The sequence below is a fragment of the Nymphalis io genome, chromosome 12 (assembly GCF_905147045.1).
Source record: "Nymphalis io chromosome 12, ilAglIoxx1.1, whole genome shotgun sequence".
NCBI lineage: Eukaryota > Metazoa > Arthropoda > Insecta > Lepidoptera > Nymphalidae > Nymphalis > Nymphalis io.
In genome coordinates, this window is record NC_065899.1 from 4,998,330 (window position 1) to 5,024,844 (window position 26,515).

General features: G+C 31.7%; 1 protein-coding gene across 1 annotated transcript in view; it reads left to right on the top strand.

The window, feature by feature from the left end:
* The window catches only part of LOC126772555 (Kv channel-interacting protein 4-like), a 101,332-nt gene that overhangs the window by 27,108 nt on the left and 47,709 nt on the right, over nt 1-26,515 (top strand). Inside the window, exon 3 of the mRNA XM_050492956.1 lies at nt 2,916-2,936. Coding sequence (XP_050348913.1) covers nt 2,916-2,936 — 21 coding nt within the window. The remainder of the gene's footprint in view (nt 1-2,915; nt 2,937-26,515) is intronic.

A 26,515-nucleotide genomic window follows, 5' to 3' on the forward strand; every position in this document is an offset into this window, starting at 1 on the left:
TTTTGTGTCTACGCATAAATAGAAAAATAATGTTTTATGTCAAGATACAAATATGTTTCTATTTTCGAATACAAATATTTTTATTAAGCCACGGTCGCTTCAGGCTTTCATATGAAGCCTGTATTATTCAGATTAAAAATTTAAATACAGACAAATACTGTTTTATAATAATATGCTTTAATATAAATTACATTACTACTGCTTATTAGTAAAGACGAATTACTATTCGAGATATAATTTTGACGGAACTTCCAAACATACTATTCATAACTCATAATTTTGATAACGTTAAAAAATATATGCCCTCAAAGATCTCCCCGGGCTCATGTCTTCATCATTATATAAGACGTACACACACTACCAGCAATATCGAAATAATTACTCAAACCAGAAAAAATGTTTGGACTTGTCAGTCTTTTTCTAGTTTATTTTATTTTACTTTGTATAAGTATATGTACAGAAGGATCTTAAATCAATGTAGACTACAAAATAATTTGTAATTTGGACTTAGTAAGAGCATTTATTCTACAAAATTGTGGTTTTTTTTATATAATTTGTATTACTAAATAAGTTATCATTTAGAATTCAGCTATCGTATAATGAAACTTGTAACCGTGCTGATATCGCATAAAGCTATCGAGCTTCATTGGATAGAAAACTGACTACTAAACTAAACGCGAACTTATTACGAGTTTGACGAAACTTTCAAAATTCTAGGTACGTTTGTGTAGATGTATAAAAGTCCTAACGTGAATTTAATTATTGTATATGCTCCTGCATTCATAATCCTGTGAGAATTCAATTTTTTTTTGAATTTTTAAATAACTGCCATTGTTTACATTTACGTGTAGGCATATGTTTTTAATGGCTCTCGAAAGAGATCAGCTCTCGTATGGTCAACACGCAATGATTAACGATGCAAAAGTACCCTCTATATTGATGAAACACGATATGGTCCTCAGCAGTGATTGATTGCACTTGTATTCATCAATATTTCTTTCATTGTGCTAGGCAATAATAAATTCATGCGTACCGCTCGCGCTGGCTTTGAATGCGATAAGAAAAATACTGTTATTTGTTTATCTTGCTGTATTTTTTAATATTATCTTCACTAACGAACTTTGAGTCATATAAAAGACATTATTATACAAAACTAACTACGTATCTTTCTAAACATAATAGTGAAAAAAAAATTGTGGAATAAAAATAGTCATTTTATAATTGTACACTTAACTATACAAACGTATCTTAATTATTTTAATGGTTATTAATTTAGGTAAGGCTATTTTAATTTAGGTGAAGCTATTACACATGTTATCGTCCATAAAAAAATGAGCATCCGTTATCGTTTCAATATTGAATACACAAAGTCTATTAAAGATAATTCTTAGTTATTATGGATATAACACTTCGCCTACTCACTTTAATAAAAGCTATAAGACGAAATATTAACATTATTATTTATTTATTAATATTATTTAATTATTATTTATTTTATGACCAGTAATAAACTATAATTTATAGTCTCATTTTCTTCTGTTTGTCATTAATACGTTCTATATTAAACATAAATAGTTTATAATATAGTTACATAGAAGATAACATACTAAAATTATGATGAGTTAAGTTTGGTTAATTCTTTTTTTCTGGATTCATGCAACAACTACTTATGCGATTGATATAAACTTTTACCATTATGATGATTATAGTTTTAGTATGGACATATTGGTGATTAAGGACACAAAAGTATTATTTCGAAAAGTGTTTATTAAACTTTAGTTTGGAAAAAAAAAACAAAATCAGCAAGTCCAATAATTTACGTATTCCTATGGGGTAAGTGAACGCATGGTGGATTTAGCAAAAAATAAACATAGAGATACGTTCAGTGCGCATACTTACCCACTGCGCTCGATTACCCAGAACGACCATACATATATTTTTTAAAAGTAGCTATTTATATCAATAACGTCATGGAGAAAGTCAATTCGGGCGTTCTTTAAGCGAAAGATGCCAATACTGTAGAAGATACAGGAAACCTTTGTATATACAGAAAACAAATTTATTTTAAATTCATAATCACGTCATTAAAAAATAAATGATTTTAGGTCTATTTCTTTTTCACGCAGATGAGGAATGTTTATTGTTTATCAAAATAAATAACATATTCGTTTTAAATTTTATGTAAAAATAAAAGAACGATGTTAACACTTCACTTAGGATCAGTAGTTAAGGATACTATCTGTTCGGCGTGGTTTTCCCCGCGTTAACGTTTAACGTGGGTAAAATCGTTCGTGATTTGTCATAGCACACACGATATATTTCATAATTTTTACATTGGAGCATATTGTGGAAGTGTTTGTAAATTGCGTTGCTAATTTACTTTTAATGAAATATTGTACTCTTATGTTGCAATAAAAACCTATCAAGCAATTAGCACTGTTTGGAGTCAAGTAAAGCATGTAGGTATTAACGTAGGAATAAAAGGTAGGTATTAAAAGAGTTGCAGGAAGAAGAAGATAAGAATAATAACATAGAAAAACAAATGTAATAAGGTAACCTTAATAAATGTAATCCTTATTCCCTTAGAAATATGACTCGCTTACTTTTATAGTATATTTTTTAAATCTTTATAGAAATTCATCTAACTATATATTTAATAATTTTATATATATCATCATTAATAATTTTATATATACCAATGTATCATAAAACATACATTTCAATAGAAAATAATACTAAGAACATTATATAAATGTTTATGCATCTCTTAGATTATATATAACAATGATTTAAGTTAATACAAAGTAATTTTTCTACATTACAACAATCATGTACGACTAATGAGGTCACTAATATTTTTTCTCTAGGTACTCTTAGTCACAGCGTACATTACTAACAAGTTCTGTATTTCCCAGGTCTCACAGCGCGGTCCGAAAGTAAGAGAACAACACATAGCATGTTAGATTCACTCAACCCCATACATATTTCTTACATTGCTGCATCCACTTAGTTCTATCAAACAGAGTTTTTATACAGCTCCTATTTAACTGAGACCACGATATATTGAAATGGTCTTTGTATCTTTAGTTGCAAGACTATTTAAGATAAAGCTCTATATGCATATGACATATATTGTAACTTGTTAGCTATTCGATGGTTTTATCTACCATATTACATATAGTTTTACTAACGGTTTTATATGAAATTGTTATCTTGAAAATTGATTTGTAAATTATGATCTAGTTAAGAGTAAAAAAATAACTAAAATCAAAAGATAAGATGTCATAAAACATACGACACTTTACATTGCAAAAAACTTACATCCATTACAAATTTTGTCTCACCCAAGGGTTTAACTTTAACGAAGTTAAAGTAAATATTAAAAATTCAGGCTGCGATATTTCCTGTTTAGAAGAAAAATTAAAATGAACTTTGGAAGATTTTGCCTCTTTTTACGAGTTATTAAATTTAATTCACACTGAGTAAACTTTTTATATTGTATAATACTAGCTCTCGATTTTTTAAACTACTAAATCAATTAAATACACCGATCACTAAGATTATAATAAAAGTTTATGTTTAGCATTAGAATAGTCTTTCAACATAAGAACTAAATGCTATGATAAGGCCTTAAGCGTTAAATTACTGAGAAATTATTTAAGTAAAGCCAAAAATACTTGTTTCAATGATAAACAGAATATATCGAAATATAAATTCTAAAGACCTTATAAAAACACTTTAAATTTTTAATTGGACATTTAATATAAAAAAAATAGTTCTACAATATTTTAATAAATATGTATTTTTTTAATTCAATTATAAATAACCAATTTTATTTTGAATATTGTCACATTCAATATTTTAACAATAACATAATTTAAGAAATAATGAAAAGACGTATTTTTCAAGGCGTGGAATTAGTATGAATTTTTACAGTTAAAATAATCGAATTTAAAATAATTAATATTATTATAAAAAATATGTATTTTTCCGAATCGACTGTTTTTTAATTTCCATTTAAAAGTGCCTAACAAATAACGATTATTTGATTGATTGATTTTGATTAACGTGAACTTGCAACTAAGGATATACCTACCTACTTTCCTCATTTTATTGAAAACCTAACATATATACATTTGGTTTGATAGCCATGAGTACAAATAGTCTAATTCTATTCTGATAGATCTTTCGCATGATGTAGTAAATTAAAGAAAAATACTTAATTCATCTCTTTTTATAGAAAGGAATGGTCATTCCATAATTTGTGTTTGTAGACATTTTTGTATGTTCAGCAAACTTTATTTTTCATGTAGTACTGGATTCACAGGTGAGTATAGAAAATATAATATTGTTTATCTTTATTCAAGTATACATTCTGTTTTATTAAGTATAAATTTTGGTAAAATAAAACAATTAAAATGTAACACTTCACTTTCGATCGATTGTTTCAAAATTGATTAATAGAGATGATTGTAGATAACGACAGCGTAACTTCTACGTTTGTTAGACTATATTCAGGCTTATAAGATGAAGTGCCAGTGTAATTGATATCCTGAAAGAGTTGAGTCGCAGTACCAACGACTTTATGTGCTTTCCGCGTCCTTACCTTCTCACTTCTAATCGCCTTGCTGCTACTGAGGATGTCTTAACAGAAATACATTATAACTATTGACTCGGGGATTGAACTCAAGACCTTGGAATCTGCAGTTAGAAGCTAGCCACTAAACTGACTGACGAGGCAGTTAACTTCAGTGTAATTAAAGACGGTTGAATGACCATTTAAGTTTAATTTATTTATTTATTTAAATAATAGAATTTAGTAGAATGAAATAATATTATAAATATAAACAGACTGCACCCAAAATTTTAAATGAAATTGTTAAACTTATTTTAACCAAGTACATTTTTAATCCTGATTATATGGTTGTCGTTTATTAAAATTACAATCTTACCGATATCCCCTGAGCAGCTATTTCTGAAATCACGTGAGCACACAAAATGCATAAACTTTATATTCAAGAGACATATAATCCCGTTGGTATTGCGCACTAACAAACTCATGTTTTTTATTACGAATATAAACTAAAAAATGCAATATGTTAATTGTGTTTTTATTTACATTAGTAACTGAAACAAAGCTTGACTCGACTTCACTTTAAATTAATTATAATATTATTATTTAATTAAAGTAAAAATTAAATTAAAAAGAAACAAGGATGTCAATCAATTTATTTATTTCAAAACTCAAACCGGAAAAGTGAGTTTATTTCAAATGCATTATAATAAAAGTAAAAAATGAAGTAATTCAACTCAATAACAAATTCAAAAAGCGTATATAATGGAGCCATATTCCGTTCTAAAAAAATCGTATCTCGCAAACTTCGTTATTTGTGAAAATATAAATTTTCCGTTTACAACGTTTCCCATTTGCCTTTATTGTGAAAAAAACTTGCTGTACTGTCTTTATCTCTTCATTGAAATCTCGGGCGAAGCGGTGACAGAAATTTTCATAGCTCAAGTTTATTAATTCTTTCTTAACAATACCAAAGTTGGATAAGCTCCACAAAACTTGGCAATTTTACGAAAAATTCAGAATATGTTTGCTATAAAAATAAGTAAAACTAAATAGCCTTATATAATACAAAACTTTCTAAGTATTCATTATATAAAAAATGTAGAAATGTTAAAAGTACTTATCACTTTTAACATTTCTTTTTATTATTTGAAAATCGTCATCGCGTAAACATTGCAATATTTGAAAATTAAGGTTTTAATTAAGACGCCTTACCTGCCATTACTTACGGTGCCGAATTGTTAAAAGTAACTGAACTAAACGACAAATTGGCTCTTCATAGTGCGAGCTATGCTCAAAGTATTGTTAAAATTAAAATCAGAAATTAGTTTACCCAAATTCAGTGTCAATTTTTTAATTTGATTTCAATATGCAAACACGCAAGAAAGAAATTCTACTATAAAATAGTCTTGTAAAGGTTCTTGATCGAATACATGTCGCATCATTATGATACATATATGTATTTTTACAATGTTAAGGTGAATTGTAAGGGGCGTTTAACATAAAATATAAAGCCTGGGAGCGAAATACAAGTGTCAATGTGGCGCTGCGTGGGGTTTAGGTGGCAAAATCAACGCTGACACAATATCAGCCTAGGAACTGCTCAGCATTTAAGTGTCCACAATGTTTGAACAAGAGGATTGTCCAACCATGAAGCCACACATATTTGTTAAAATAAGTTTTTACTGACTAATCTTTTATAAAGTAATTAAAAATATTGAATGTTATATTATTACGTGAAAAAAATACTAGTATTTCAATTTGGCTGTTAATTTTATCGTTGCTATTTAAGTAAAAACAATAGTTAATATCCTTCTTATCCTGTGTGAGTTGTCAAAATGTCAATAAACGTAAATATAAGAAAAGATTGTAACATTTTTGGCAAATACTATTTATTATAGTTAATTAATATGTTAATGTGAATATAATAATATCCTTATCATGTAGATATCGTTCTCTTTTTCTTAAATAGTTTTTGTAAAAAAATTAGTATATATAAATAATTTTGTAACTTTATAAATTGTATAAATAAAATATCCACATTTTATTTGAGATTAAAAAAAAATTGAAAATATAAATACTCAATGGCATTTGTGATCTTCAATACGTCTGCCTTTTTTATGTAAGTAAGGTGTAATATTGAATAATTAAAACAAACAAATATACTTTATAATATGAATATTGTTTTGCTCAACGCCAGTTTTGGTTTCAAGTTTCAATCTCTGAACAATAGTTCAAAGGTGTCTTCTTTTCAGAACTAGTTAATGCAACACAGAGCTCTTATAAACTGAATAGTTTGTGAAGCGAAGTTGAAAATTCTTTGCTCTTGCATTTAAAAACCCGACTGCCTTTATTAGTCCTTTGATAGTTCAAGCAAAAGGTGAAATGCTTCTAAGAAAAATCAGATAATAACATTTCTAAGTCATTGCTATAAAGGCACTTGAAGCAAGGATATAGCGGGAAAGTCGAAGCTATTATTAAAATAAATAAGAATGACGTCAAAAATAAAAAAAAAACAGACTAAACGGTAAAAACTTATATAAACATTCGCTGATTCTTATGATCTTCGATATTATTAATAAACGGCGAAAACTAATTGAAATAGAAAGGATTATTTTGAAATAGGAATTTGATACTTGTATCGCGTTTGTCGTTAACAAAATCACTTCATAATTATAAAACGTACTTAATTTTATACTTTGTATATATTGTATATATTCGCTTTTAAATTGAAGAAGAATATTTTAATAACGAGGTAAGAAATGCAAATATGGTAACTTTCTTATAAGCTTTAACAACTCTTTTAAAATTGGCTACGGTGACTGTCGTAGTTTTTAAGAACCCTTCAAAGGATTGGATAATAAAAAAAGGCTATAATGACCGGTTTCCACTATAAGTTAAATATGATAGATCATTTGCCATTGCTTTGTATATTTCATCTTTAATAGTAATTTTAGGAGTCGAAATATTAAGACAATTGGGTGCTTTTCATTCGTCTAGCATTGGCGATCTGCTGATACACGTTAACGTATATAGCTCTCAGCGTCACTCGTAATTATCTGTTTTTTTTAATTATCCGAATTAATATAAAATTTACGATTTTTTTTCACTTAACCCATTTGTCATTAGCAACTCAAAATATTTAATATGTATGGCATGTAATGGTCTATTATTATTTTAATGGGGCGGTAGTTGTTTGAATAATAGGAAATTAAGACATAACTTTAGTGTTCATGTACAGCTATATTCTCAAATGATAAACTAATGTGATTAAATCGCTTGTAAAAGCCATAAAACTGACCTCAGAGTCCATTACGAATCCCACATTTAAAACGAATTTAATTAAACAAACAATGTTGTTTCTACTACCATATAAGTTGTAACACTTTGTTACCTATTGGAAACAAAGTATTTTTTACACAATACAAATTAAATGAAATTCTAAAGTAACTGTACTTATCATAGTTTCACGTGTTTCAGTACATAAATACATAATTGTTGTTGTGTAATGGGTGTCGTGGAGTGTTCGCAATTATTATTAACCTCCACGATCTCTTCTTTAGTGACTCCAAGAAGCAGTAGTCACAGCGGCCACACCCCGGGCAACCACGTTAGTGGGCTAAACATAAAGAAGGGGACTAATTCACGAACATCTGTGAGTTAGTTATCGGTGGCTCCCGAAAAATAAAAAGGTAACGTGGAAAACCTGAAGGGCATTTGTCAGAGTCCATATAGTGACATATGGCCTTTTCCACTGCATCCCGACTACTGCCGATCGTTCCGGTTTACCGGACCATCGGAGCACAGGTGTAGGGACGAGTGAAGTGGATCTGCACCCGCGCAACCACTTATCCACTATAAAAAAGTTCACGCGCAGATGACCCTAATTATTCTTCCCGGATCTGATTTTAAAAAGTCCTGCGGCGATGGGGTGAAGGCAGTGGGGTCGCGGTATCGATGTACCGAGGCTTTAGTTGAAACCCTGCACGTAGGCGGCCAGGCGAGAGTGGTCGCTCCCGGAACCGACAGAGGCGGGATTGTGGGTTCGGCAGCACGGCTGGTGACAAAGCAGCCCTATTTAGGTTTTTTTTTTTTTGGGCCACCTGATGGTAAGTGGTCACCAAACGCCCTTAGACATTGGCAATGTAAGAAATGTTAACCATCGCTTACATCACCAATGCGCCACCAACCTTGGGAACTAAGATGTTATGTCCCTTGTGCCTGTAATTACACTGGCTCACTCACCCTTCAAACCGGAACACAACAATACCAAGTACTGCTGTTTTGCGGTAGAATATCTGATGAGTGGGTGGTACCTACCCAGACGAGCTTGCACAAAGCTCTACCACCAGCAAAGGATCGCTCTGCTTTCCTCTGCATAGAGGATGGTTCTAAAAAAGGTGGCCCAAACATAGTCCGTCTCATCCATCATTTAGGTGCTAAGCCGTGGGCGCCTGGACATCGATAAATGCGGTAGAAAGAATAAGCGAAACAAACATTTTACATTCATTACTCAACAACTTTCCATTGCCACCTGGAATGTAAGAACTTTAGTGGATAACGACCATAACTTATGCCCGGAGCGAAAAACTGCTCTTATAGCGCGAGAACTAGCTCGCTACAAAATCGATATAGCTGCAATTAGTGAAACCCATCTGTGTGGGTGCGGTGAGCTATGTGAACCACTCGGCGGCTACACTTACTACTGGAGCGGACGTCCTGACGGTGAGAGAGCGGGTAATGTTGTAGGTTTTGCTATACGCAATAAATTGGCAAGAGATCTGAGTGACTTACCTGAGGCTGTCAATGACTGTCTGTCGCACGCAACAAATATGTCCATCTATTTAGTGCCTATGCACCCACCTTGCCATCACCGGATGAAGATAAAGAGGCGTTTTACTAACAACTTCGTCTGGCTCTTGATGCTGCACCAAGACATGATAAGATCATTTTGCTCGGGGACTTCAGTGCCCGAGTAGGGACGGATCACGATCTCTGGGTTGGTGTCCTGGGCAAACATGGTATTGGGAGCTGTAATGATAACGGTACACGTTTATTGTCGCTGGTTGCCGAACTAGATCTTAGTATCATAAACACATTTTTTCGCCTTTCTGATAAATTTAAGACCTCGTGGATGCACCCTAGATCCAAGCACTGGCATCTTCTGGACTATGTCATTGTCCGCCGTAAAGACCTACGAGATGTTCTCATAACGAAAGCAATGCGTGTGGCGCCGGACTGGACTGACCATAGACTCATTAGATCGAAAATCCGCTAAGTGCTTAAAGCTCCACGACTGACACCCCACAAAGTACCATCAAAATTAGCCTTCTCGAAACTCATAAACTCAACAGAGTTAGGTAATAAGGTGGATTCAGAATTTGCTGCATGTGCTCCTCAAACTGAGTTTTGCTCAATAGAGGATGAGTGGAGATATTTTGCAAGAAACCTTTATGGCTGTATCCTAAACACCATCGGTAAACCAGTAAAGAGAAACCAGGACTGGTTCGACGCATTTGATGATGACATCAAACTACTCGTAGAATAGCACAGACATATACTGAACTCAAAATTGGCGAATGTATATAACAAAAAGGAATCACAACACAAACTAAGATTGAGAGTTCGCGAACTTAAGGACAAATGGTGGAAGGAAAAAGCTGCTGAACTTCAGCACTACGCCGATATGAACCTCACCGGAAAGTTCTTCGAAGCCATACACGCGATTTACGGTCCGCAACTCAGAAAAACGGCTCCGATATATTCAAAGGATAGGCAGCATCGAGTTACGGATAAAAATTCTGTCTTGAAACGTTGGACCGAACATTTTAATAATATTCTGAATCCTACCACACTCAGTGCTAACCTGTCCTATGTAAACTCACTTGAGAATTTTCCAGTGAATACCTAGACAATCCACCGACATTTGAAGAGTTTGTTAAAGCAGTAAAGCATCTTAAAAATTCAAAAAGCCCAGGAATGGACCAACTACCAGCTGAGGTCTATAAGTATAGTGGTAAACACATTGTTAGGAGGTTCCACAAGAATGGAAGGATGCGATAATTTGTAAGCTATACAAAGGGAAGGGAGATGTTTCCGATTGAAGCTCTTACCGAGGTATATCGCTCCTCTCCAGTGCCGGCAAAATCCTTGCTCACATCATAAACTCCCGTCTCAGTGAGTTGGCTGAACAGCATCTTCCCGAAAGCCAATGTGGCTTTCGTCCCAGTAGAGGAACTGTTGACGCCATCTCAATTGTAAGGCAACTTCAGGAGAAAAGTCTCGAACACCAACAGCCCCTATTCATGTGCTTTGTTGATTTAGAGAAGGCATTTAATAGGGTACCACGCGAGGCTCTTTGGCTTGTTCTGCAAAAATTGGGGTATCCGAATAAATTCGTGAATTTGGTTCACCAACTTCATGTTGGCATGAAAGCCCAGGTTCAGCACGAAAACGAACTGTCTGAGGATATTGTAATAACTAGCGGAGTAAAGCAAGGATGTGTCACACTTTTCGCCATATACTTTGCTGTGGTAATGAGAGACGCGCTGAAGAGGTGCAGAAACCAAATTCAACTTAATGTCAGGACAGAAAAAGGCGTGTTTGATATTTCAAGATTTCGGGCGAAGACTAAGATCCAAAAGATCTCCATATTGGAGATACTTTACGCTGATGACGTATGTCTTATGTCTGACAGCATGGAACATCTCCAAAACTATGTTGACGTACTCCACCAATCCTGTCAACAGTTTGGCCTGGTTATAAGTGCTACTAAGACACAAATCATCAAACAACCACCAAGATATTTCCAAGCGGATCCAACGGCACTAAATCTGGATGGGAAACCACTAGAGGAAGTCACTCACTTTATTGGGAGCAACATTCGATCTGACAACACATTGGCTTCGGAAATCCCATCACGCATTGCCTACGCTGCCGCCAATTTCAGAAGACTTACTGATCGTGTGTGGAAATCCCATGACCTCAAATTAGAGACAAAGATTAGTGTCTATAAGGCACTAACTATCCCTGTTCTATTATATGGCTCAGAGACATGGTGTATCTACAAATCAGACATCAAAAAACTTGACACATCACCTAAGGTGTCTACGTTCAATTTTACGTATCAAGTGGCAGGATCACGTCCCTAACTCAGAGGTCCTGCGTCGCTCTGGAATTTACGGCATGGAAGCTCTTCTGATGCAACGTCAACTCAGATGGTGTGAGCATGTCCTCCGCATGGACGATCGTCGTTTGCCTAAAGCTGTATTTTATTTGGAGTTAGCTAAAGGCAAACGGAAGCATGGTGGTCAGTATTTGAGATACAAGGACGTGTTTAAAAGACATCTAAAAGCTTGTGACTTTGGCATAGAGTGTTGGGAGGAGCTAGCTTCCCAATGGGCATCTTGGCGCTCTACCATCTACAAAAAGATCAAAACGTTTGAGGAAAACCGCCTTCACGCACTAGACGAAAAGCGCCAGTTAAGAAAAGAGAGACCTAAGCCATCCTACACATACACATACAACTCTGTGGACCAATTGTATTGTAACACGTGTCGTAGGGTTTTTAAAACCAAATTTGGTCTAGCGAGCCACATTAGGGCTCATGCTAGAAATAACAATTAATTTCTAGGGTCGCCGTCATCGAAATCGATGAGGAGGACTAGACATAATTGTTAAGCATCGTTTCTGTTTTTCAATGGACGGTATCTAAATATTATTAAATTCGTCCAATAATAGAGATTGTTTATGCTTGTTAAAGTAATTTCAAATGCATAATGCATTTCATCTGTGCTACTAGAATTACAAAGTCAAATTGGGAACGTAAAGTAAATGTGTATTCAACAAAGTTTCCGTTATTAATTTTTTTTATTAGATGCAAAATAAACATTGTAACCATTAATATATTATTTTTTATATGCTTATCGTAAAAAAATGTGGTAATGATATAGATAAATAATAAACAAAAATATTTCTTGAAGCCAAATATTAATTGTTTGTTTTAATTTAAATTATTAAATAATCATCAAATCAGAACGATTTATTTGTTTGTTATTTTAATTGACTTCAATTTTTTTATTATAATACCAATTTTGCAATATTATGTATTACACTGTACACATCCAATTGTTAACATTAGTGGAAAGTTATTGTGTTTTTTTGCCAATTAATGCAAATTAAATGAACAAAACTATTTAAAATAATAATAATATATACTTCTAATACCATTTAAAGGCATAATATAATTGCGTTTCCCGATAATTTCGAGCGTAGGTAATAAAAATCGATATTGATATTTATCGATAAAATATTGATTAGTATTGTCAATTTAATTCTGCTGAAGAATTCTGCATTTCAAAAATTGAACGTTTTAATAGAACATGTCTATTTTTTTTGTAAATAATTAAAGCGTTTGTAAGATTATGTATATTTTAATTTAGACAAATAACTTTTTATTACTAGAAAATATACTTCCATAAAAGTAAACAATATCTTTTACATTCTATAATCAAAAAAATATAGACAAAACAACAAAGCCGCCTCATTGATTAAGTATTCGCTTCTCCTAAAACATATCGTATAATTTAAAGCACATTTTGGTATTTATTTACAAATATAGATATTTACGTAAAGTTAGTTTCTATTATATAAACACCAATTTTCAATTTTACGATCAAATAAATTAGAGTCCTTATTTTTTTAAGTTATACTAAAGAACGATTCATTAAATTTACCGGTAATTCTCATACTTTTTGAATATTCGATAGATCCGAAAGAAAAATATTCGGTAATCCAATTAAAAAAATATGCACAATAATAAAGTACAAGAACTAAGGTCTTACCAAATATTGTGGTACAAATTTCTATTTCATCTCTCGACTACGCTAAGAGTGATTCAACCAATCCGCTAGCGGAAAACTCAATCCTCTTTCCATTAAATATTATCATCCAAATTCATATTTCAAATTAAATTGAAACTCGCATTAAGTAGATTTGATTTCAAATGATCTTACTATGATAATAAAGGCTGACTCGTCAGTCTTTCGGCTAGTTTATCCAGAGGGTCTGAGTACAAACCCTGAATCGGGGCCATAAAAGTTATTGGCTTTTTCTCTCCAGAATTTCTCAGTAGCGGACGGAGGTTAGAAGTCAGCAATATCGGAAAGGACTTCAAGCCTTGATACCTCGACTGGACTATCTTCTTGTAGAATTCAAGATCGGCTTATGAGGAAGCATACATGTGTGCAAATATACTTGAGCAATACAATATCTCCGACGTAGATTTTATTGTCATAATTTGTTTTTTTTTTCATACTATAACACGAAGAAAATAACGAAAAAGTATTCAGCCATCATTGGTCTCTTTGTGGACGTATAAACGCTCTTTCTAACGCTAAGTATACACTGCACTGTCGGATGTTTTATTCAAGAATCCAAGAATATAGTGCGACTGGGGCTTAAAATTTACCGTGTTGTATAACTCTTTATGTTACTGAATGGACCACACTGCGATGTCTTCTATTTGATTAAGAATGCATTTCGGTATTAGATTCGTTCGGTTCTATGTTTTGTTTCTAATTGAAGGGTAATATTGTCTTACAAACGAATATTCCCATTTGATTTCTGATGTTGACTGTCTGGAGAAAGCGTCGCACTTTTTCATTTAATAACTCATAAAACAGTTCAACCTTTCTCAACTTGACATGATTAGGGAGGTTTTTTTTATTTATCACAATTGTTTTTGACATTTGTATATTATCTTGATATTTTTAAAGATTCACAACCGCATTCGATATTTTTTTTTATCTTATAGATTATAGTTTGAAGATGGTTTCAAATAAACTTAAAGAATAAAATCTACATGTAATAATAGAAACGAACTTAATATTAGAAATAAGAACTTGTTTCAAAATCATGAAAGTATAGTTATTGTCAATCACGATACAGCCTTCTACCAAATATTTTTTTTTATATAACCGCATGCAATAAATATGTATATTATTGACAGTTATATTATTATTTATATGACCTACCTTGAAGTTTCTGTGGCTTTTTTATCCATCCATATTAATCTCGAATCATGCAATTCTCAGAAAAAAGTGTTAAAAAGTTGACTGTGTAACTGGTCCATGTTTAATCTGGTCCTGACTAATTGTCCCATTAGGAGAGTGTAAGTGTGTTTGCGAACACACTTCTTCACTGTAATATCTCTTGCGTAGTTGAATAGATTGGATGGATGTCTACTAAGACTAGATCAGGAGGACTTCATAAATCTACTTGAAAATTCGGTGGGACGTACAACCACGGCTGCTATTGAACCACTGTGTTATCACTCCATCCCAAAATCTTGGGCAAAGATTTATTTATGAAAAAAACATAAATAAATCATACACATAATTTTAAAGTTGCCCAATTTCATATATTCTGGACTTAGTGAAATACAGCACAATTTCATTAATTTACATATTGTATGTACATATACATATGTTTTATGGAATTTTATTATATTACTGAAAACGTATTAGGCATTTAATAGATTACAAATCCAAATGTAACTAGGTTCAAAATGCTTTAAATTAAATACTGTGCAGCCATCCAACAGCACATTAAAACTGAAATACGTATTAACTGAACCAGCTTAAATTCATGCAAATGGTCAACTCAAAAACAGTGTCCAGTTACCTCATTACGGCTATGCTAATGTTTTATTCACGAATGACAAAGCCGGCTAACTGAAATCAAAGGCAAAAGGCCACTTCTACTAAAAGATTTCAGGACAGCATGCAGGCGTGGTAAATTCAATTTCAAATACAATAATTCAGCTGTTAGTGTAAAATATTACATTTTCTTCTAAGAAGTAAGTTTTTCATTTGCTTGAAAAACTATTCATACCCAGTATTTTTTGCCTGATGTTACTATTTATCTCTATAATTAATACTATTCTAGAAATATTTTATTGTCGCGTTACGACGGCTTTACTGCAAGGAAGCTTTATTTAGAAAAGCCTAAAAACAGTCACTAGCAAAAGCCTAAAAACGTTTGCCGTCACGCTCCACGTGACGGCAAACGGTACGATACCGATTTCTGTCTGCTACCTTGTATATGTGGCACGCGTTTACTTCGAATCTCTTTGAGTTTGTTTTTAATTTTACTATACTATATTTATTGCTTTTCTTTAATATTAAATTATTTCAAAAACCAACCATTACCATTATTTCACATCTATATACATTTCTGTCTAACCTAAAGTAACTGATCGCAAGCAGCATCTTTACATTGCAGTAACAGCCTGTGAATGTCCTACTGCTGGATTAAGGTCTCCCTTCTTTGAGGATAAGGTTTGAAGCGTTTTCCATACTCCTCCAATTCAGGTTAATCACGTAAAAAATCAGAGGTGCTTGCCTGGGCTTGAAGCCGTAATATTCGGTTAATACGTGATGTTGTAAGCGCTAGGCTATCTCGGATCTTTATATTAACTCCTTATCAAAAAGTTTCTATAGTTATTCAATGGTCATTTACCTAAAAGGAGTAAAGACAAGAAGCGATCTTTAAATGTCGAAGGTCCGTACACAATCCCTTTCTACATAACTAGTTTAAATGGATTACGGACAATGGAAATGGACAGCTGTATATTTAATTAAACGTTTTAATTTACTTAACCCTCTATTCAATTATTCGGATTGAATAAAGTTAAATAAAGTTTTTAAAAGTAGCTTTTCCATATGCATTATTTTATTGTTAACTAAACTTACTTTATAGATTATTTTGTTAAGCTTTCATAAATATCTCAGTCTTATATATACGTTTTTACAACTGTTAAAGTGTATCAAAATAAAACTGTAAGCAACGCTGCATATATAGTATTGTATATGTATAGTAGTTGTCCCGGTTTGCGGCTGTCCCCTGTACCAGGACTTTTTGGGCTTATTTCCAAATTAGTGTACGTGACTCAATTCATTTGGTTCGTGACCATGGAAGATGTAACAGATGAAAAAGGTAATGCGATGTCTAAAACATTAGGATAATCTAAACTGTTATTTACAAATATATTTTTTAGCTTTTTCTATATTTAAACAAGCTATATGCTATAGAAAAAGCTACATTACATTTACATTTTTGATGAGGCAAAACTTTTTTTTGAATTAATAATTCAATGAAATGGAAAATATTTAAATTTTTTGTCTATAATACGATGTCAATATAAAGAGATATATTTATTACCATAATATAGTGATTCAAATTAAAAACGCCTCTGGTTTTAGTTCGACCAATAGGAACCGGAAACGTTAGCAGCAGCGAACTAAATTCATGTTAAAATACGAATACAATGCTGTCTCGTATCGCAATTTATAACGAGATATTGGCACGTGTCGATATCGTGAAAAGGCTATTTTAAATATATTTAAGGTTTCCAAATACTCTCATCTCACAGAGATCTAAAACGAAGTAAAATATTTACAGAAGCTAGTTGTAAATTAAGTATTTATTTTTAAGAAAACCTGCTAACTTCTAATTCAATTCTGATTATAATTCAAAATTTATCATATATAATTTTGCCAAGATCCTATTCAGATCGAACAAAAATATTACTTAATTGTGTTACTTTAATAAAACGCTTACATGCATAAATAAAACGAGAGTAACAGTCTTAGTCAAAATACATTTAAATATCAAGTATAAAGTAGTATATTATGACTGCATGCTTAAAACGATATAATTACGACTAAATTCATTTGCATAAAGGTCAGTAACTAAATCAAATAACTTAATATATATTATATAGTTACAGCTACGCGTTCCATCTCGCAAACAATCACATTGCACACCTAAAAACGGATTTCATTCATAAAAATTGCCATAAAACGCAGCACTCACATAAACTGATTGTCCATGCAGTCCAATGTGCAGAGTCGATTACGTCGCCTCTATTTGCCATATGTCCTAAATTGCTCCACACGTGTAAATATATACGCAATGTGTAAATATATATGCAAATGTAAGCGCTCTGTGGTTTAGTGTTTCTGTTGCTGACATTTCATAGAACAATACAGTGAAATTTTTCCGTCAGATAAATACGAGTACGTCAATTCAAATAGGCGGAATGGAATGTTAGTTTTCCGTTACGAATTTCAGGTAGAAAAAAACATAGGGGCGATTGAATGATATATGATTACAACAGTTTCGTTTCAAATTTATTTTGATCGTATTTCAGTATTTTATTGTTAGTTGTTGAACAATTTTGTTTACGTACATTCTAAAATAAATTATTTATTTGACCGCTTTTAGTTATTTTTAATTTATTCAAATTAACACTTTGTTACTTAATATATCAACAAATTGTTTAATTAATGACCGTAAGTTATCTACTGTTTGCTTTTAAGTAAGTTGTATGTTAACAAAATAAAACTTTGGTTGCTTGAACAGTATTTGTATACATGCCATGAATACTGCATTTACTTTAAACTGAGATTTAAAGCTTTTATTGTTAAAAAAATTAGAAGTAATCAAACAAAAAATATAAATAATTTGAATTCCTCTCATAAATAACTATTTATTATTTATAAATGGATAATTAATAATTAATTATAAGGGGATAATTAAATGTTTAAATAATTAGAACATTTACATTTTATTCAAATTCATATATATACTTACTTTATATAAACTTACTTTTAGGAGTATTGTCATAATATTTATTATATATATATATATATATATATATATATATATATATGAATTTGAATAAAATGTAAATGTTCTAATTATTTAATTATATATATATAATTAAAATACAATTTCTTACTTAATGTTCTTGTTCTTACTTAATTCATGTGATAAATCATCAACCGGTAAAAACGTTAATGCCCTAAACAATATCTGTATCCCAAGTTAATGATTAAATAATACTTAAAACCGGCGACTGTGGCAACAAAGCCAGCTAATAGTAATCAACGGCAACAGGCGGCTACAGTCGGGGGATTTGACGCCGGTTGCACGCAGATATTAAATAAAGTCCCACGCGAACAGGGTATACTTTAGACGTATTTTTAAAATATTTAATTGCATTTCGTTTGCACTTTTTATAACTTAATTACAAAAATAAACAAAACCTTATAACTTAATTACAAAAATAGGAAGCGTGGATATTTCTTTACAGTTCTAGGCATAATAACAAATGGACCACACGATGGTAAGTGGTCACCACCGCCCATTAGACTTTTATCTGTATATACTATATTAGCCATCCCTCACATCATCAATGCGCCACCAACCTTGGGAACTCATGATATGTCCCGTGTGTGTGTTTTTACACTAGTTCGCTACAAATTGGAATAAAACAATACTAATGATTCCTGTTGTCGATAGAATATCAATACATATTCAATCGATATCGATATCGTAGATGGTACCTACCTAGATGGATTTGCACAAAGCCCTACCACCAAGCAATACAGATATGAATATTCTAAGTTTAACTGAGATGGCCCTGTGGATAGAAAACGTGGACCTCAATCAAGTGTCTCGTCATCACGTTTTCGTAACCTTATATTAAAATTATAATAATTAAAATTAAAATAAATTATACTTGGCGGTAAAGGATAAAATTCTGCTACAATTATAATCTACCCGCAGTGGTAGAAAGTGTATAGAATAAAAGTTTATATAAAATTCAAAAATACTGCTACGATCATACCCACTAATTTAAAAATATTTCGTCGTATTTATATTTAAATATGAAAAAGGGAATAAAAGTAGAAATTCGTGCGAACAACCAAGAATTTACATCACATTTTAAATGTAATCTGCAATTAAAAGTAAATTTGATTCAATATATTGCACGAACAAAAATTGCAATCTATGAAGAGGTTATACAGCCTCAAAAATTTAATTAAAAACTTAGCTATCTTAGGTTAAATTATACGAAAATACATTTATATACGCTTTTGAAACTCATTCCACCTAGTGACTAACTAATTTGAACGAACAAGAGTTCAAAAACAATCTTGTCACTAGTAAATGTAAGTAATATAATCTATAGATTGATTGAACAAACTGTGGCGGAATATTGCATTCTTCTAAGCTGGTACGCATGGCAGCAATACTAACTTGTTGTTATATGTAGCTTCTATTAGTATATTTAAATATTTAAAATGCTGTGATTGTAGTTTTGGATTGTTTAATAACTCCCCATTTCAATTTTGGAAAAAGCGACGTATATTGTGTCCATACAGCGAATGTTAAGCATCTAAGTTCACATGGGAATTTTTCTTAACGTTTAATTATTCAAAAATTTGAATAGATTATTAATTGATTCCGTTTATTTTGTGTAATCTCAAGAAAGAAAATAACTATGTTCATATGTGTTGCCGAGCTGAACAAAAAAGTCAAACGAGAGATATAGTTGATGATTAAGAAATGCAAACGCCTTAATTGAAATAACCAATGTCAGATTTTCTCAATCGTAACGGTCGGTCATAGGCTAAATCTAAGACTAGCGTGCCTAATTTTGAAATTCAAGCCAGTTCAAATTAGCATGCTGGCCCTGTTCCCGCTACCGCGTTATAGCAATCTTCAATATTAACGTATTATGTTTGTTTAATCTTAAATAGTTTCGTGATGGAAAAAACCGTGCATTTATCGGGTATATCTATGACATATGTATGTATTCTACCATCTTAAAAAGCAGCATGCTGGAATAACGATCATACCGTCTGTCATAAACAGGAGAATACATGTTCCCATCAGTTGAACATTTATATTAACTTTTCGATATTAAATAATAAAATGAATATGCAAAAATCTGAATGCTTGTCACCTGAGACCCTTCTACAAATCAGATTTGACAGCTCATTTGTCAATGTTAGCAAAGTTAATTAGGTTAAATATTTATTATAATTAGATAACAATACTGTATTTTACTTTTATTGCCACTACAACATATTACAGTATTGTTACAATTGTTATACAGTTATAGTGACAATACATGTACACTAAAAACACTACAATAAAAGAAATACAGATCTTTCCGGATTCGTGTTTAGAAATGTATATAATAACTACAATAAATACCAGCCCCGGCCGTAATATAAGCCCGTAAATACTTTGAATATATCTAGTTTCATACTAATAATCTGGAATGTTCCAACGTAGTCTATCTAAATTAAGTCCTGACAACATTCCTGGCTACATGCCCTCCAGTGCTAATTACTTAGATACACGGAGCAGCATAATTATGAAAATATTTTATGAGCTTAGTTGTAGGAAAATGTATGTACATATATAAAATCGATTCTGCAAAGAAAATGTATCTTTAATTTCAACTACTCGCATATATAATAAAAATCATTCACCAGGCATTGAAAAATAGTGGCCAATTTCAATCTTAAGAGCTATGTGTTAAGGGCAACCATCAATACCAACCAAGTCCATGGCATATCAACAAACTATAAGCTGGCAAGCAACCAACGCACTAAGCATCTACTACCATTATATACAATCCCATTTAACATATAAATCTTAACCTTGCAGTGTAATAAAACAAGCTGCGCTGACCCTGTATAAATATGATAAGAACAGGTGAGGACGATACGATTGTGAAAAATATATATCAGTGTCAAGTGTGTGTGCAAATACAAATGCACTCGCTATTACCTCACTCTCGATGTCTGATTGGACGGGAATCTCCGCGACAAGGTAGGAAATCCGACGCGACAGGGTAGAGATCAGACACAGAACCAATGCTTTTTCTTTTAGGCAATGAAATACACACTCTAAACTTCGTAACTCCAGGCAGCTGCAGATTTCAGTAAAGAAATAAAAACTCAATTGCTTTTTTTTGGTTTTGGATTTGAACCCGAAACTTCAGAAACTGCAGTTTTATAAGACGGTTATAAAACCAATTAATTAGTTAAAGTGTAAAAGTATAATTCAACTTAAATAAAAAAAACGTATTAAGAAAATAAAGGACCGCGATGCTAGCCTAATTACTAAGCTGTCAGTTAAGCTGAGGTCAATAACTCTCGGAATTACGCTTAGTCAAGGTTGGGACGCTAACTAGTAAAAATTCTACCCAGGGCAAGGATTTTTTCTTTTAAGTAAGTTATTAGCCTTGATGAAAATATTAAATCAGATAAAGTTAACATCTACGCACTTGTTAACGGTTGTGTCGGATTGCTTTCCCATCAGATTATGAGAGCTAGGGAATAGAGTACACTTGTGCACTATAATATCTTCTGCGTAGTTGGCCAATCTCAATGACAGTGAGATTAGCAAGATTGTAAAGTAACCATATAATTAAGAAAAAAACAATATAAAACATAAAAAATAAATTACGCACTAGCTACTAAATAATTATATATATTAGTAGTTTAGCACCACGTAAGTTAATATTGAAAGTAAATTGCATGATTTTGCTGATCAGAAACTTCAATACAAAGGAAGCATTAGTAAATGGAACGAAAAAAAATCTGCGAACAAAATATGTATATAAATTAATATGTGCTATAAAGATGAATTTTCTGTTAGCATTTGATTAGAGACCAGCTTTTCCTGTATAAAGTGAAAAACAATTTTATAAATTCGCCTTTCCTAATGTCCAGTTAACTGTCCAAGAATAAGTTCAACATATTACCCATGATTTAATGCCCGATTTGTAAAACAAAATGCATGAGTAATAATCTTATACTATAGCTGCCAAAATTATAATAGTCTATTCAGATATTGGATAGATTTCAATCTGAAAAAATTAATGTTCTTGAAAGTAAAATAAATAAGATAAAAGTAGTAATTTATGTATGGGTGAACTAACCTATCTTAATATTCAATCTCTTAGCCTGTTAAAAATTTGCATTTCGTATTTTTTGCTTAACGCAAGCAGTCATGTCGTCATGACATAGGATGTCAATGTAGCCTGTTTTCATTAAGAAATTAATTTTATTTGGTTACATAACTACACCTTCATTAATATCATTCAACGTTATAATGTTTTAGCTATGTGATTTTATGAGTGAGTGATTTTGTAGTTATTATTGGTAGAAACTTAAGTGATGTATATATTATTTTATATTAGCTAGTATCGGTCTCAGTTAAAGTGGCTGCCAATCAGACTATGAAGAAATCTACATGCCTTATCTCTTCTCTACTCTATTCTTTATATCGATCACACACCATCTTACCTTAAAGAACGCTTTAAATTTCTTGGTTGCGATAGCGCACACAACCTGCGTTCTTCGGATGACAATAAAATAGTTACCCCCTGCAGCCGGACACAAACCTACAGTAACTCTTTTACTGCAAAAACCATCAAACTTTGGAATGCACTACCTACAGATATTCGGCAGTCGAATTCATTGAGTATTTTTAAATACCGCTTGAAATGCTATTATTTGTCCATTTCCAAGTAAGTAATTTTATACTCTATAATTATATATAATATGTATATGCTATATAATAATTATATATGTGTTTTTATGTATGTATATGTGTATGTATGTATGTATGTATTATTATATGTGGTTAGTGGGATGTAGATATGTGTAGTTTATTAAATATTTAGTATCACCTTTTTATATGTAAATGCACTTACCTGTTCTCTTACAAAATTCTTTCACCAAAGGTTGTCTGTTAGAGATCGCTATAAGCGATAAGACCGCCTTTGCGCACCATTTTTTTTTTTCTTTTTCTTTGATTGTTTCCTAATTCTCTCATTTTATGTATATGTTGTGCAAAAAGTGTTAAATAAATAAATAAATAGCATGCTTTAAGTGTCATCACATTGTATGATTCCCTAAAATAAGTGAAATAAGTAAAAAAATATTCTATATTATATACGTTTCCATATTATATAGCCGCTTAATCAGATAACCGATCAGCCGAGATAGCCCAGCAGTAAGAACGCCTGAATCTTAACCGATGGTCGTGGGTTCAAACCTTGGCAAGCACTACTGAATTTTTTATGTGTTTAATTTGTGATTATAATTCATCTCGTACTTGACGGTGAAGAAAAACATCGTGAGGAAACCTACATATGTCTAATTTCACTGAAATTCTGCGACATGTGTATTTCACCAACCCGCTTTGGAGCAGCGTGGTGGAATAAGCTCCAAACCTTCTCCTCAAAAAGGGAGAGGAGGCCTTAGCCCAGCAGTGGGACATTCACAGGCTGTTACGGACTACTGATTTTAATATGTTATTTATTATATTATATTACCTATTTCATCAGAGTAATAATTAACGTATCTAGACAAAATATTTTATTAATGAAAAAAAAACATCAAATACTAAGTGTATAAAAGAAACTAGAACAAATAAAGCTATTCTATTCGTGTAAGGCACAAAAAGAAAAACGTATTTCGAAGAAGGCTTAGGTTTCAATCGTGATTAAGCATCCGTCAGCCAACACTTGACCCAACTTTACTAGTGAAGAAATGTGTTTCAGATCTAAAAGTATTCTTAAAAGTAAAAAGTAAAAGTATTCTTAAATTACATGCTAGAAGTTTTTATAAAATTATTTCAAAAGTCACAATTTCAATATATTAACTTGAATCGATTTGGAAATATTTCCAAATGTTTCAACTCGGATATTACAATAAAAGTTTCAGTAAGTGGACCTAATACAATTTTTCTGGAAACAGAAACTCAATAAAAACCAATTCAATACTGTGAACGAAAACCAGATCTTAGATTATATCTTTTTGTTCTTGAAACTACTCAATGTCAAACTACTAAACATATATTTTTAAATGTGATGAAATTGAAATATAATGATCATGACTATATTAATTAGTACCTTTAAAATAATATATACTTTTTCTCTATTAAGAAAAACCAACTGTATCATGTATACATTTATTATTCACAGTAAAGTTGCTACTGAACATAGGCATAAAAGTTAAATTGAAATGTTTTTTTTATTATATTTTATTAAAATAAAATGAACAAAGTATAATCACTCACACTAAAAAAAATTACTACATGAAATAATATAATATATTACACAAAAAATTACAATCTAGATATTGAACACCTTTCTCTTTCACTTGCTCTTTATTTGCCTACCGACTATAAAGAAGAAGAAAAGGAAATAAAAACAAAGGCACGTCTTTCTCATTAAAGGTTTTAATGTTTTATTCAAGTCAGTGACTGGGGTAAAGCTGGCTAATAGAAATCAAAGACAACCGATAGTTACGATTAAAGATTTGACGCCAACTCAGTCAATATTATGTATTTAAAAAATATTAATTGATTTAATTCTTAGGCCCCTTGTTCAAAATATTATGTTATTTAAAAAATATTAATTGATTTAATTCTTAGGCCCCTTTAGTATCGAAAATGCATGTAACGATTTATCAATTTTAACGCATTGAACCGAATGCATTCTATGTTTGTCACGTCATAAAGTGGCTCCACAAATATATCCAAATATACATGCAAATGTAAACACGTAGTGTGTGGTTTAGAGTTTCTGTTGTTGATGCAATTTAACAGAACTGTGGAGACGAATTCGAATTTCGATGAAGTCGAACAAACATATCGATTGATAAGGGATGACACAAAGTGGATGTCTCAGTTAGGATTGAACTCAGCGGGAATCATTGAAATGAAATGAAATTCTTGTTGAATTATATCGTTCCGCTTCTTTTTATTTTTCCGTTTACATAACTTTTTACTATTATATAATATATATAAGATATATTTTTAGATATACTGTATGTTTTAGATATACGCTTTTACAAGAAAATCGCTGAAATTGTTAACAAAAATGAATAATTTGTATGCTAGATGGTTTATAGTAATAAATGTAACTTTATAGATGATAAGGGAAACTCCATTGGCTCCATATAAAAAAAAAATAAGTTAAATATCTGTTCTTCTCAAGTATTTCTTTCTTTCGAATCCATAGGAAATTTTTAACATTGAATAAATGTAATGGTTCTTATATTGAATAAATTTCATAAATAATAAGTAATTTCATAAATAATAAGTAATCACGTTCATTTTTATAAGCCTCACTAATTGTTCACGTAATTTCTAAGCTGAAAGAAATAGTTAGATAAAAAAATATGAATGTATACATACCTACACCCCAATCATCTATGTTTGAAATTAATCTTATTATAAGACACCTGTATCGTATAATCTTCCTGGATTATGTAATATATATTATACAATACCATAAGCATATTTAAGCGAAATATAAAACGAATATATAAATATAAGGAAAATTAAAATCATTATATTTTTTTTATTGATGGTGATGATTCTTATTTATTGTGTTGTTAATTATTTAGAAGACACAACTACAAAGGAAATTGAAATTATAAAATTCTGTGTTAATTTTTTTGTATCATAAAAAATGTAAAAAATCACGTTGTTATACATCAAGCTAAATGAAATAAGATAACTCCAATTACACTTTTTTTTTTTATAGAATAGGAAGGCGGACGAGCATATGGGCCACCTTATGGGAAGTGGTCACAAAACGCCTTTAGACATTGGCATTGTAAGAAATGTCAACCATCGCTTATACAGCCAATGCGCCACCAACCTTTGGAACTAAGATTTTATGTCCCTTGTGCCTGTAATTACACTGGCTCACTCACCCTTCAAACCGGAACACAACAATAACAAGTACTGCTGTTTTGTGGTAGAATATCTGATGAATGGGTGGTACCTACCCAGACGAGCTTGCACAAAGCTCTACCACCATTACTTTAATATAACTCGCCTAAAGACTGCGAATGATTAACAGCTCAACCTGGCAAGTTACCGGGTTTGCCTAATGCGAGTCGGTTCAGTTAAACTTTCCCATTAGTAACTTCCACACTGGCAAAACAGTTTTTGGATTTCAGCTAATGTTTCCTGAATGTATGCTGTCGTAATTTTTCATATTAATGTAAAAAAAATAAAATTGGCGACTAAGATTGGTTGTAATTGATTATA